This window comes from Cheilinus undulatus, linkage group 15 (genome assembly GCF_018320785.1).
Source record: "Cheilinus undulatus linkage group 15, ASM1832078v1, whole genome shotgun sequence".
NCBI lineage: Eukaryota > Metazoa > Chordata > Actinopteri > Labriformes > Labridae > Cheilinus > Cheilinus undulatus.
Window position 1 is genome coordinate 26,599,772 of NC_054879.1, and position 14,134 is coordinate 26,613,905.

Sequence of the window (14,134 nt, forward strand, 5' to 3'; positions counted from 1 at the left end):
CAGTTGTAAATATCAGCATGAATTTTCATATCTGCTGTTGTCAATGACATGCCAATTATATTGTGATACCCTAATTTAAATTACAATACAACTGTTTTAAAGAGTTCTGAGTGGTTCACTGATGAACAGTCTTGAGTACAGACATCTAAAAAACAAAGGTTTTATCTCCTAGATCAAACTAGGAGATGGTCTTGGACACATTTTTCAATATTTGTCACTGTTTCTCGGTCTTTTCTGCTCTCTGATGTTTGTTTATCATGTTTTACAGAGAAAATTTGCCCTGCAGGATGGAAGATGTTTCATTGTGTCTGTTATTTTTTCTCAACAATTAAAACCTCTTGGGACAGTAGCAGGCAAGACTGCAGAAACAGAGAAGCAGATCACGTGGTCATCGACATTTCTGAGGAACAGGTAATGTGTTCTTTGTGGAGTTTTACACATTCATTCTATAACAGTTAATATATCAATCTATCCACCAATCTGCATCAGCTTATCATGGATGGGATCATAGTGGCTGAAGGCTAAGCAGGTCACCCCACATATCCCTCTCCAAAGCAATGTTTTTCAGATCCTCCTGGGGGATTCTGAGGTAGTCCCAGACCAGATAGGATATAAAATCCCTCTAGCAATGTCTGGGTAGGGACTCCTTCCATTTGGATGTTCCTGGGACACCCTTACAGGGAGGCAACCTAAAGGCAACTCGAACAGATGCCAGAACCACTTCAGCTGGCTCCTTTCAATTTGAATGGGCAGCAGCACTACTCCAGTCCACATCTGCATGTTCAAGTTCACCCTATAAGGCTGAGTGTAGCTACCTTCCTGAGGAAACCCAGGAGTTCCTCAAAAGTGCTTCTTCCATTCCACAATATCTACAGTCTAAGCCCCATCTTTGCCCCATCTTTCCTCATCCTCCTGAGAGCTACTGAAAGTCTCACAGGCAGAAGCCTCTGCCAGGAGTTCCAGTCTAAGCCTTCCCCACCATCTGATTCAACCCATCACCAGGTAGTGCAGTCAACAGCTCTTCACTTCTATCATCAATCTTAAGCACAGGGTTTTCTGGTATCAGATAGACTTATGACAGCTCTATGCAGGGACATAGTTGGTTTTGGCCAATCCATGACCAGTATAGAAGTCTAGGAACAAAGCATCACTTGTGATCAAAACAAGCGAGAGAGTGTAATAATTAGAGAGGACTAAAACTGAAAATGTGAATCCATAGTCTTCTGAACTTACGCTAGAGCTTCATTTTATCTTTTCCTGTAACTTCAACCACACAGAGATTAAATAATGACAGTTCAAAAAAGATTTCCTGTGATAAATTATTTTCACATTTTTTTTCCACCCCTGACTTGTTATTTCCTCATTTACTGCAAAGAGATTGCATGAGCTAAAACCAAAAGGCCTTTTCCGTAATTCAAATACAGTGCACGCTGCAGAAAGGACCTTTAGAAACAGATAGCATCTTTCGTGGAAATGGAGGGAATCTACGCCAATGTCGAACATGATAAGACTGATGAAAACCCTCAGACCATTCAGACAGGTAAGAGTGTTCACTTTGGCTCAGCTGTTTGGGAACATGTATTATCATGCAGCGTTATAACTCATGTCATATGGTTTGGTCTGTGTCCAGGTCCTGAAAGCTCACCAAGGAGATTTTACAGACCTGTTGCTCTATTTCTGGGACTGCTCAGTGTTCTGCTGCTGGCTGGGATCATCACCCTCAGCATCTTTTGTAAGTCAGTTATAGTCCTTTAAACTTTTTCCGGTTGCCATGTCAAGATTTGCTCAGTATAAAGATATACACTGTAGAAAGGTTATAATTTTTATTATTATTATCATTATTATTATTATTATCATTATTATTATTATTATTATCATTATTATCATTATTATTATTGAAAAAATTAGACAAAATGTAAGCAAGTAGAGAAGATGAAATTATACAATTTGCCCTTGATCTGTCATGTTTCATCATTTCAAAATCTACAAAATCTATGTCTGACTGACTGAGTGAGTGACTCTCTTTCAGAGCCATACCATACAGAGTTTCGCTGTGGATGAGGTTTCGTTTTATTTCGCTTCTGCCGACCTGCGTTTGCATGACTTTGTGATGGTTACGAGGAAAGGGTTAGTTGCTCTATTAAAACAAGTGCAGAGAGCAACACTGGAAGTTTTCCATGACAGAAAAGATGTTTTCGCTCTACTCCCGGTTGTTTTTTTATTTCAGCAAAAAAGAGGAGATGTACTGTGTGCTCTCGTTCTGTGGTAAACTCCAAATTGAAGCCAGGTGCTCTTGTAGAATGAGGAGTATATTCAAAAAACAGGGGAGAGGCCACCGGGGCAATCTTCAGGCACACTCACTCGAGTCAAGGATTTAAGTAAAAAGCCTTTAATACATCAGGGTATAACTAATAAAACAATAACAACCACGGGGAAAGCCGACCAGTTTCGACCACGCAGGGTCTTCATCAGGGCGTGAACAAAACACTGACACAGGTGAGGTTCATTTAGAGAATCATGTAATCTGAAGGCTGAATCCACACCAGCTAGAAGGTACCAGGCTAAAGAAAATCTCAGAATGAATATATAACCCCCAATAATGGTGAGAAGTTAGGATAAAGACATTATCAAAGAAAAATCATATGAGAGAGTACCAAAGCATGCTATATGTCACCAAATGCAGAATATAAGCTAAATTAATGAAAAGATGCAGGAGATACAAATATGCATATGCTAGTACAACATGTACACTTGCACCTACACTAATACATACAAACATGTATACATATATTCATACCTATAAACACATAAGCATCCATCCACATACTAAAGAAGTTAAGGCTACAGTAAAAATATCTATAGACTTAAGGCAGATTTTCAAAAGAAAGGGGGGTAAGATGCTCAAAGAAGGGATGCAACTGAATTCAAACAGAATATCAGTGAAAATTGATAATGTGAGCCGATCTATATACAATAAAGACGTACATTTTCACAGAAATATGCTAATCTTACAACAGAGAAATAGATTATTCTAAATTTATAAAGCCATCTTCTATAGAAAAGGTTTGAAATCAATCTCCTCATTAAGGCCCAGATAAGTCATAGCACCAAACCTAAAGATCCAAAAGGTCTCTCTTTGAAGCAGTTTTTTTTTAAACAATCACCACCTCTAACTGACTGCTCTACTATTTCTAAACCTTCTACCATCAGAAGGCTGTCATTACTTTGATGACATTCCTGAAAATGGCACGCCATAGGGTAGTCCACATTGTTAGTTTGTATAGCATATTTATGCTCAGCTACCCTATCTTTTTGACGCTTTTTAGTGCGTCCTATGTAAAAACAATTGCAGGGACAGGTGAGGCGGTATACTACATATGTTGAATTGCAGTTTATAAAATGTTTAATCTTGTATACCTCTCCTGTTTTTAAGTTTGTAAATTCCTTTTGTTGTATAAGTTTGGGGCAGTGATTACAACTACATTTCAGGCATTTAAAGCTTCCAATAGGTCTCTTGAGCCACTGGGCTTCCCTTCTAGCTGGAAGACAGCTATGGGTCAGTTTGTCTTTCAGGGAGGGAGCTCTTTTGTAATGGAAGCTAGGTGGCTGATCGAATATCTCCTTCAAAGAAGGGTCACTCCTGAGGATGTCCCAGTTGGATAGGATGACATGTTTAATCTGCCTGGCCTGTTTACTGTAACGTATAACAGCATGTATACCTGACGGGTCTTTTTTTGGTTTATTAGAAGGTTGTAGAAGGTGGTGACATCTGATAGAAGCTGCTTTGGTCTGAGCTGTGGAGATAATAGTCTTTTTATATGATCTATCTAAAAAGCGCGTTGTCATGACTTGAGATTATATCTGAAAATCTGAGTCCTGGTCGCATTTTTTTATTTGTTTGCACAATAAAAGAATTGCTATTGTTTGTACAGCTTTCACAAAGGAGGTACAAATAAGGATTTGTGTAGGTGAGGTAAGGATACCTGAGAGGGCTTGTAATTAGACCTCACCATGTAAAGTATTCTTCATCACTCACCAATAGTGATAAGCGTAGACGGTCTGTTTCGGTATGTGTTTGCTGTCATCACGGTGGGGTTGTCTGTACCAAGGGGGCTGCTGCAAATGTTTGCTCAGATGTCGCTGTAAGAAAGTGGCAGTTTAATCAGAACTGGACAACATTTCTTTTAAAACCAGAGCAAAGAGCTGCACTGAAAGCTTGTCTTGGCCAGTGTTGGGAAAACTACATTACAATAACACTGTTACTTTTATGGTAACTAGTGGTGTAATGCATTTAAAATCATTAACCCTTAGAGGTCCACTGGCCATTTTCTTAATTTTCCGTTGACAAAATAAACCACTCAGAAAATGTATACCATGCTCATGTTTGGTACAATTTTTTTAGCAGTTCCTCAACATTATAAAATGAAAATACTTTTTTTTTTTTTTTTTTAATTTACTGCATTAGATATAGGGCTTCCAAAAAAAAACAACACCCCACAGAAAAGGATTTTTGAAAATTATTTAAAATGATATATTATCATTTTTAGAAATAAATAATAATATGCTGAAATTATGAAAAAATACCAGTGCCAGTCCTGTACATCATGGTCCACTGTCCCCTATGTGTAACATTAGTTTTTATATCAAATTAAAATGTTCTTATTTTTATTTTTACTTGGCCTATTAACATCCAACAACAACTGAAAGAAAGCTTAAAGATTATGCTTTCCACATGAAGTGATTGCAATGCAAAATGTAGCTTTGTTTTCATGCTGTCATGTGACAAAAGTAGTGCATGATGAAATCCAGCCAGCCAATTTAAATCACTTTTTACTCGTTAGTTTTACAGCCAACAACTTGATGATGACTCTTACAACACATGTTTCAAAGGAAGCTCTTGATTCCCTGTGAAGCAAAAATCAAAATTTGTGTCCAAAACAACTAGATATGTTGGAATAAAGTCATTCTAATTATGTAAAAGACACTAAGACCCATGTGCGACTGAATTTTAGATCTAGACCGTTTGTTTGTTTTTACCCAATGGCTAGGTTTCATTCTAAGTTGGGCAAATGTACCCCCCTTTGAAAACTACCATCTTTGTTTCAGGGATGAATTTTACATAATTAGGGAGAAACCCAGCAGCCTGAACAGTTTGGCTTTTGGGAATTCATTAAAGGGTTGCTTGCAGCTTATGTTGACTTCTGGGAATAAAAACCTCTGGGAGTACAGATTTGTTTAAAAGTCCTCAATTCAATATGAAAAAGAAACTGAACTCCAAAAGCAAACAGTTATTTTGATAAAGAAACATTATTCTTTGAATTATTTAAGACAGAGATTCAACTCAGAGATACTCAGACTTAAACTTAACTTTGAATACAGACAGTTTTTAACTGTTAAATAAACATTTTTCTTCAAATATTTCAGACCTAGCCTCAGTTCATCGTTCATCTGCAGAGCTCTCTGCCACCAAAGCCAATCTAACCGAGCATCTCCAGGCCAAAGATCAGCAGCTGTCCTCGCTGACTGAACAGAAGGACCTTCTGAATGTCAGCCTCACTGACATGAGGAAAGAGCTGAAGAGACTGCAGAGTTTGTCCAAACAGAGTGAGTTTCCTGTAGGGTGGTTTCTTCACACAGCTGTCTGTGAACATAGAGCAAACCACAAACCATGTCATTATTTAAAGCATAGCATTATTGTTGTCTACTCCTACTTCTGTAGGAAGTAGGAGTAGACAACAATAGAACTGTTTTTACTGTCAGATTCCTTGTGCATTTGTAAATGTTACGCCTTTTACATTTTCTTCTCATCAAAGCTAACTAATCTTTAGTTTATTTTAAATCAACAATTACCATATCAAATCACTGACTGCAAGCAACACTCGCCATCATATGAGACTCTTTCACTTCCTTTTAAAGCAGTAGTGCACGGTAGGGTTTCAGTCAGGACCAGCAGTAACCAACCTGCTGGCCCTGAAACCCCAGCTAAGATTAAGTTCAGTCGATCTCCCTTTTTTCTGCAAACAAACACCTTGGAAAAGGCACCTGAAGCAGGACTGTAACTGGAACAACTCTTGCTGTCAAATTCACCACCATTCCTATATCTGGATAACAATACGTCATCACATTACACCTGCCCATGGGCCAATCACCTCAGCTCATTTGAATGGCAACACCCAGGCCAGCACAAGAAACTACACTAGCTCTAGGGCAGGCTGTCAGTATCACATCCAAATTGGATTGACTGATGACACTGTAACTCTATGTTGTAACCCCAATATTAACGTCTTACCTCAGCTCAGGGCTAGCAATGCAAGGACCACTGGCCCTAGCAGAGGAAAGGAGCCGAGATGTGTTCAAGATAGGGCTGGAAAATTAATAGAAAATTACATTAAATCGCAATATGGCCTGCAACAATTTTGAAATCCCAGAAGATGCAATATTTCTTTGACCTGAAATTTGTGTCAAAATAGCTGTTTTAAACTTTATTTTTGCAATAAAGATGCTATGCATTACATATCATGCAATCATTTTAGTGCCAGTTGTTTTAAGAATAGGCTATAAAAATGTCCTACTTTCAGTTTTGTACGTTTTTCTTATTATCTCTTATTTCTTATTAAATAAGAGAATATCAAAGCCCCTTTGATGCAACAATTATATCCAGTTTTCAACATTTAGGGAATCATTGCATATCAAATCGCAATTGCAATGTTGAAAAAAAAATGCAATTAGATTATTTTCCAAAATCGTTCAGCCCGAGTTCAAGACGTAGGAAATTTCTGTTCAGCACCACAAAATATAGCCATACATTTTCTGAATAGAGCTGCATCCTGAACAAGTAACAAGTAACAAAGGCACAAACAGATAGTTATTCCACGTGACATCCCACTTATTCAACCTCCTAAATTTGACCTGGAGACTGGTCCTCCAAAATGGAAGGAAGTAGAGAATACAGTACGGCACGCAAGATCAGCATTGGCCCCTGGGCCTAATGGAGTACCGTACAAGCTCGACAAGAATGCATCTGATGTTCTACGCTTTCTTTGGAGGCTCATGAGTATAGTGTGACAGAAAGGAATAATACCTAAAGCATGGCAAAAGGCTGGAGGAGTGCTGATTCCCAAAGAGAAGGATGCAACAGACTGAACGTTGAGGGAAAAATCTTTTTCAGCATATTAGCAAAGAGGCTGTCCACCTACTTGGAGAAGAATAAGTACGTTAACACATCTGTACAGAAAGCTGACATTCCTGGGTTCTCCGGTTGCTTGGAGCACACCAGTATGATCTGGCACCAGATCCAAGCTGCAAAGAGGGAGAAAAGAGACCTCCACGTCATCTTCCTTGACCTGGCCAATGCCTTTGGTTCAGTTCCCCATAACCTACTCTCGGAATCCTTCAACTTCTTCCACGTACTATCATCTATCACTGCCCTGGTAAAAGCCTACTTCCAAGACCTGCAGCTGTGCTTTACAACAGCCAACTTCTACATCTTGGCAGCGCTCAAAGGTGGGCATCATTGCTGGCTGCACAATCTCACCTCTGGCCTTCACAATGGCTATGGAGGTCATCATCAGGGCCTCTAGATGGGTGATGGGTGGGGAGCAAACTAAGAACGGGCACCGCGGTTACTTGGAAAGTTGCAGACGAACATCAAGTGGGCCCAGATGCAAATAAAGCCCAACAAATCACAAAGCATCTCAATAGTCAAGGGAGAGCTTAAAGACGTGAAGTTCTGCATTGGTGACGACTCCATACCAGCAGTGTCAGAACAGCCAGTCAAAAGCCTGGGGAGATGGTACAACGCAAACCTCAGCGATAAAAATCAAGTGCAGCAATTGAGGCAGGACATCACCAACGGTCTCAAGAACATCAACAAGACCCTACTGCTGGGGAAACTCAAACTCTGGTGCCTGCAATTCGGATTCCTCCCCGGGCTAATGTGGCCACTCACTATCTGCGAGGTCCCAATAACAACAGTGGAGAAGATGGAGCGAACCATGACTTCATACATGAAGAAATGGCTTAGAGTCCCACAATGTCTTTCCAACATCAGCCTCTATGGCAAAGGGGTCCTTGAACTACCTCTCGCAAGCCTAACTGAAGAGTACAAGTGCTCCAAAGTTAGACTACAGATGACATTAAAGCACTCCAGAGATCAGACCATCAGTAGTGCTGCACTGCCCCTGGTAACAGGGCGGAAATGGACACCATCCGACGCAGTGCAGGAAGCTACAGCAGCCCTGAAGCACAAAGACATCGTGGGGCATGTACAGCTGGGAAAAGGAGGAGAGGAAGAGGAGGCTTTGGCCTTGTGGCGAGCAAACCAACTTGGCATAAGGCCTCAGCAGCTGAGAGTAGGAAGCTGGTGGTGGATGAGGTACGCAGACAAGAGGAAACTGCAAGAAGTGCAAAGGCTGTCTCGCTTGCTAAGCAGGGGCAGTGGATGCGATGGGAAGACCTGCAGAAGAGGAACCTCAGCTGGAGGGAGCTTTGGGAAATGGAGGCAGGCAACATAAGCTTTATCATCAGAGCCACCTACAATGTGCTCCCATCACCAAAGAATTTCCACCGGTGGTATGTTGAGGATCCGACCTGCTCCCTTTGTCCAAGTCCAGCATCTCTCAAGCACATCATGACCGGTTGCAAGACCAGCCTTACACAAGGCTGCTACACCTGGAGGCACAACCAGGTCCTCAAGAGCCTGGTAGCAGCACTTGAGATCAGGAGGAGTACAACCAACTCCCTGCCCCTGAGAGCAAACAATACCATCAAGGCACCAGCGTTTGTCAGGGAGGGACAGGAAAAGCCCAAACATCCCGCCACCAAGCCAGAAACTGGACAACTAGCCTTGGCCTGTGACTGGAAGATGCTTGTGGACATTGGCCAACAGTTAGTATTTCCACCTGAGACTGCATCCACCACCCTTAGACCAGACATGGTCCCCTTCACTCAAGTCTGTGTACATCATAGAACTCACAGTACCATGGGAGGACTCAGTGGAAGAGGCCTATGAGCAAAAAAAAACTGCGGCACACAGAACTAGCAGCCAATGCAGAACAATGAGGATGGAAGACAAAACTCTACCCGGTCAAAGTGGGATGCAGAGGATTTGTCGCTACTTCCACCATCAGACTGCTAAAGGACCTGGGAAGCCATGGACAGGCTCTCCGGCAGATCATTAGATCTGTGTCTGAAGCAGCCGAAAGGAGTAGCCAGTAGATATGGCTCAAGCGGAAGGACCCATGCTGGGCTCCAACAACAGCAAGAGGAGCAACACACTAACACTAGCACCTCCTTCCCCACTTGAGAACCCAGAGCAGAACCCCCACGAACAACATCTGTGCATCTCGTGATAGGGAATGGGACACAAGCTCAGGCCTGATCACCCTGTAGCTGGCCACCTTTGATGAGGCCGAAAAAAAAGGCCAAAATACCCTATGACTCAAAGGTACACTACTGATGATGTGTTCCAAAGTTACATCTATCCATATCTGAGGTGCACCTCCAATGGAGCTCTTAACATCGGGGAACCACCAGGAGGAACTACTAGGAGGATTCTGCTCTTAGGTATTGTTGCACTGCAATCATGAGTGGTTTCAAGGAAGGTAGTATCGGCATCGTCACTACCTGGAGCTCACATCAACGGAGCCTTGGTCTGTTGAAGGTGGCATGCTGTTGAGGCTGTGTGGGCCATGTGATAAGATAGGTAAGAGGATGTCTGCGTTTTAGCATGGTGGGTTGTGAGAGCTGGCGTGGAGGGGCAGGCTCTGGGACTCTAGAGATCACTGTTCAGCCCTCTGGAGGTGTCCGCTCTTAACATCAGGGAACCACCAGGAGGAACTACTAGGAGGACTCCCAGTCACTCTTATTATCAAGGAAACCCTCAGGTAAGGTAAGTGCATATCCGGTGACACTCTTGATGTTGGGAGTGTCATTGGAGATTCACCTCCTGTGATGCTCTTGGCATCGAGGAACCACCAGGAGGAGCCACCAGGAGGAATCACCAGGAAGACTCCCAATCACTCTTAACATTAAGGAAACCCTCAGGCAAAGTGCATACCACCTATTGGCACAATGGACAGTTTAACATCCGACCCGTGTTTCATGATTCTGATTCCACACAAATTTCAGATTCACTTTTTAATTTTGAAAAATATATCATTTTTAATGGGGCAAGCAGTGCTAGTGCTGTTGCCACTGACTGCACACCTCTTTTTAAAATTAGCATATCATCAAAAACAAACGTTACAGTATTTACCAAATATGTTTAGGTATGTGGAGTATCTAACAATCTACAAAATAAGAAAAAAAACAACCCAGTCCTTTCCCATGGTCTTCCTAATCCGACAGTCTGTTTAGACCTGTTAAGAACCTCCATTTGTGCTTTATACATGACGTGTTCTGGCCAAAAACTGGCACAGATATATTTTATTTTGACCTTGACTATGAAAAAGTGACGTGATTTGCTACCTTTAAAACTTTGATCTGCTTCTAATGAAGTGTAGTTCCACTTTGGACGAGTGAATCAGTGGGATTCATAGTTTTAGCCATTTTTTTTAAAAGTTATTAAACTGGATGCACTAGCCAGGAAGGAGTCAAGACCAGGATAAACTTCTAAAGAGTTCCACCTGAGAAAGGAAAAAGAGGCTCTGTTGTCTCAGTAGACTGTAGCACCAAACAGGTGAAATAAGGAGAGGTTCTCAGACACATCTGTCCACATTTGTCATTGTTTCTAGATATTTCCTGCTCTCTATTATTGGTTGTTCATCATATTTTACAGAGAAAACTTGCTCTGCAGGATGGAAGAGGTTCGAATGCTCCTGCTATCTCTTCTCAGAGCAGAAAAACTCTTGGGAAGGAAGCAGGCAAGACTGCAGAAACAGAGACTCAGATCTTGTGGTTATCGAGAGTTCTGGGGAACAGGTAATGTGTTTATATATAAACTATATATAGTTTATATATACACTTATTTTCACCTTCTTGTCCTGGTCATAGTGGCTGAAGGCTATGCTTGTCACCCCACACATCCCAAAGCAATTTTTTTCCAGCTCCTCTTGGGAGGTTCAGAGTCATTCCCAGGCCCAGCAAATTCTGGGTCTTTCCTTGGGTACCCTCTGAGACCTCACCAAGGAGGCAACCCAAAGACAAACTGATCAGATGCCTAAGCCAACTTGACTGGCTCCTTTCAGTTTGAGGGAGCAGTGACTCTACCTCGAGGTGTCCAAATTTATCAAACAAAGCTGAGTCCAGCTGCTGTCCTGGGGAAGTATTTGAATGATTTGTAGCCATGATCTAACTCTTTAGTTCACCACCCAAAGTTCATGACCATCTGGGAGGGTTGAAACAATGATCAACTGATAAATTCAGTTTTTCTTCCAGATCAGATCCCACTGAAGAGCTTTTTGACTACTATAGTGATAAACATAAATATAAAAACAGGATCTCTGCCTTCAACAGGAATTTGTCTCCAACAACATTAAGGATTGGGCTTGGATTGGTCTGAGTGACAGAGAGAATGAAAACATCTGGAAATGGACAGATGGCACCCCGCTGACTCAGGGGTAAGGCACACACTGATGTTGTTGTTTCATGCCTTAGCTTAAATTTAGGCATAAATATAATGATTCTTGTAGCACAGTCATGATTATTTTACAAATCAATACACAAATAATTCTTCTACCATATACTTTTTTTTCTTTTTTAATTAATGCCCATCTAAATGAGTCACAAATCAAACCAAAAACTCAATTCTAATTTTAGCATGCACATAAAGCAAAAACTTGTTGGTTGAAATTAGTCAGAGAAGCATTTTTTTTTTCTTTACTAACAACATGAGGCCCTGTTAAAGGGATATTTCAACATTTTGGCAAATTCGCCCATTGCCATAATTCCTATAGTCTTAGTTATAGGTTCGTTTCCTTTATTTGTCGGTGCAAGCTGTTTCTAGATCTGGGGGGACTGTTAAACCAGCTGCACCACCAAAGCTATTTTAACAAACAGAATTTTTACTTTCCCTCATCAAACTCATAAAATACACAATCCAACAACTCCAAAACGCTCTCTAGACAAGTTGTGACCTGCACATTTACTATGCTATGGAATAATGTATAATTATGTAACATTACAAAACATGAAGCAAATACTCGGAACAATTTCTTGATTGAACCACTGGGTGGGGTGACACAGTGCAGCAGCCATGTCTGGAGTGTAGTTCTGGTTTTGCATTTAACTTTAAAACATCTCCTTCTCATAATGTTCAATGATTATTTCATAGCGTGATGAATGTACAGGCTACAACTTGTCCACAAGAGTGTTTTGGAGTTGTTGGATTGTGTATTTGATGAGTTTGATGAGGGAAAGCAAGAATTCTGTCTGCTAAAGTAGTGTTCGCGGTGCAGCTGGTTCAACGGTCCCCCCAGATCTAGAAACAGCTTGCACGAACAACTAAAGGAAACAGACCTATTACTAAGACTATAGGAATTACGGCAAGGGGCGAATTTGCCAAAATGTTGAAGTATCCCTTTTAAGTCACACTTGTTAACCTCTTACAGATACTGGTGGTCTGGGCAGCCTGATAATGGTGGAGGAGATCCACAGTGGGGCGAAGAAGACTGTGTTCATTTAGAAAATCACAGAGGAAAAGAGGCAAACTGGAATGATGTGCGATGTGACAAGTCATTGCTTTGGATTTGTGAAAAATAGCAAAGCATTTATGGATCATTGAAGTAAAATATAATTGAAGTTATTTACAATGTGAATTATTAAATAATGAGTTTTTTATGTTAATGATCTGTTGTTTTGTAAAAAGTACTAATAAAGACCTCTTGCAGACATTTGACAGCTGTGGTGTCTTGTAAATCATCATGCTACACATGAATAACAAAAGTAGCAGAGGACCTTAAACTGATTTAACTCCAGGTATGGCTTAGGAATAGTGTTGTCAAATTAGGATTCACTGACCCTATTTAAAATCATCTATTTTCATACATACAGAGGTAAAATTGTTTCCTGATCTCTGGAAAGTTTGTACGTTTGTCTCTCATAGACAGTAGGCTAATCTTACTCTGTTGATGTCGTACGGCTATCATCCTCGTCATTAGATGCTTAATAACAACATGCTTGGATATGATTGTTTTACCCCTAAATAACTCCATAATGACTCAGTGTCTCTGCACGCTGGTTGTGCAATGATAGGCCAACAACACAATAAGGGGAGCATTAAAGCTGTTTTGATTTGCACATTTTAATGTTGAGCTTTAACAAATGATTACATCATAAAGCTATGTGGCGTGCGAACATGGACCCATATTCAAACATGTTTCTGAGCACCACATGTTGACACTTCTCCTGTATTATCTCATTTAACATGAGCATGGAGAGGTGCTAAAGAAAACTTGCTTTGGGAATCATGGAGCAGGTGTACCATCCTCTTTTGCCAACATTTTCCTTTTGGGTGTGTTTCAACAAAGTCCAGTTATTTTCCAGCTCTGTCACTTTCACTTTCAGTTATAAATAAAAAATTCCCCAGCAGAGTGGCATTGCCGTGGTTGCATTGTTAAAGGAGAGTAAAAATAACTCTTTTCTACATCATTCCAACATTATAAACACTAGCTGTGCTAAAAAAAAAAAAAAAAAAATTGCAATTGGTGCAAGGTGGGTTTCCTCTGGTAAGAACAAAGCAGAGTTAACCTCATAGCAGAGCAATGCATGCTGATGAAGAATTTGATCTATGCCTCTCTTAGGAACACCTAAAATCACAGACAAAAACTCTGACTCAGTGGATAACTTCACTCACGGTGCAAATGTGTCTCACATCAAAAACAACAATCCACCAGAAACATGAGCAAAAATAGCCCAATTAGGATCACTGTACAACAGACATCTCAACACAAACACAAAACCCATCTAATCTACCAGAAGAAGACATCCAAAGCCAAAGCTTTAAACGTCAAGATGGAAATATTCCTAACAAAAAAAAAAAAAAAAAAAAAAAAACATTCAGGTGTTGACGTATAAATGGTGTCGAAGATGTGTGACGTCAGTGTCAGTATTTTTCCTCCTTTCATAGTAGTTGTGGTTTTGAGCTCAGAAAACATCCAGACTACCCTTTTCTTAGTCCTGTCAGCAGCCTTATTGA

The 14,134-nt window shown here is 40.7% G+C and overlaps 1 protein-coding gene across 2 annotated transcripts; it reads left to right on the top strand.

Moving 5' to 3' along the window:
* Nucleotides 1–277: 277 nt before the first annotated feature.
* Nucleotides 278–13,705, top strand: LOC121522482 (CD209 antigen-like protein C). 2 transcript variants are annotated; one of them, XM_041806923.1, is made up of 7 exons: nt 278–411; nt 1,425–1,540; nt 1,631–1,732; nt 5,425–5,604; nt 10,778–10,920; nt 11,455–11,558; nt 12,549–13,705. In XM_041806923.1, the coding sequence occupies exons 2-7, from the start codon at nt 1,474–1,476 to the stop codon at nt 12,697–12,699; spliced, it is 747 nt and encodes a 248-aa protein (XP_041662857.1). In that variant the 5' UTR covers nt 278–411; nt 1,425–1,473; the 3' UTR covers nt 12,700–13,705. The 2 variants fall into 2 exon arrangements, with proteins under 2 accessions (XP_041662857.1, XP_041662856.1); XM_041806922.1 differs by having other exon boundaries at nt 382–1,002.
* The last annotated feature ends 429 nt before the right edge of the window (nt 13,706–14,134 follow it).

What these genes read in the sequence shown, in the direction of transcription:
- LOC121522482 (XM_041806923.1), top strand. Translation starts at nt 1,474, where the DNA reads ATGGAGGGAATCTACGCCAATGTCGAACATGATAAGACTGATGAAAAC. An exon ending in CCCTCAGACCATTCAGACAG is followed by an intron (nt 1,541 to 1,630) that starts GTAAGAGTGTTC and finishes GTCTGTGTCCAG; the next exon opens with GTCCTGAAAGCTCACCAAGG. An exon ending in TCGAGAGTTCTGGGGAACAG is followed by an intron (nt 10,921 to 11,454) that starts GTAATGTGTTTA and finishes TGCCTTCAACAG; the next exon opens with GAATTTGTCTCCAACAACAT.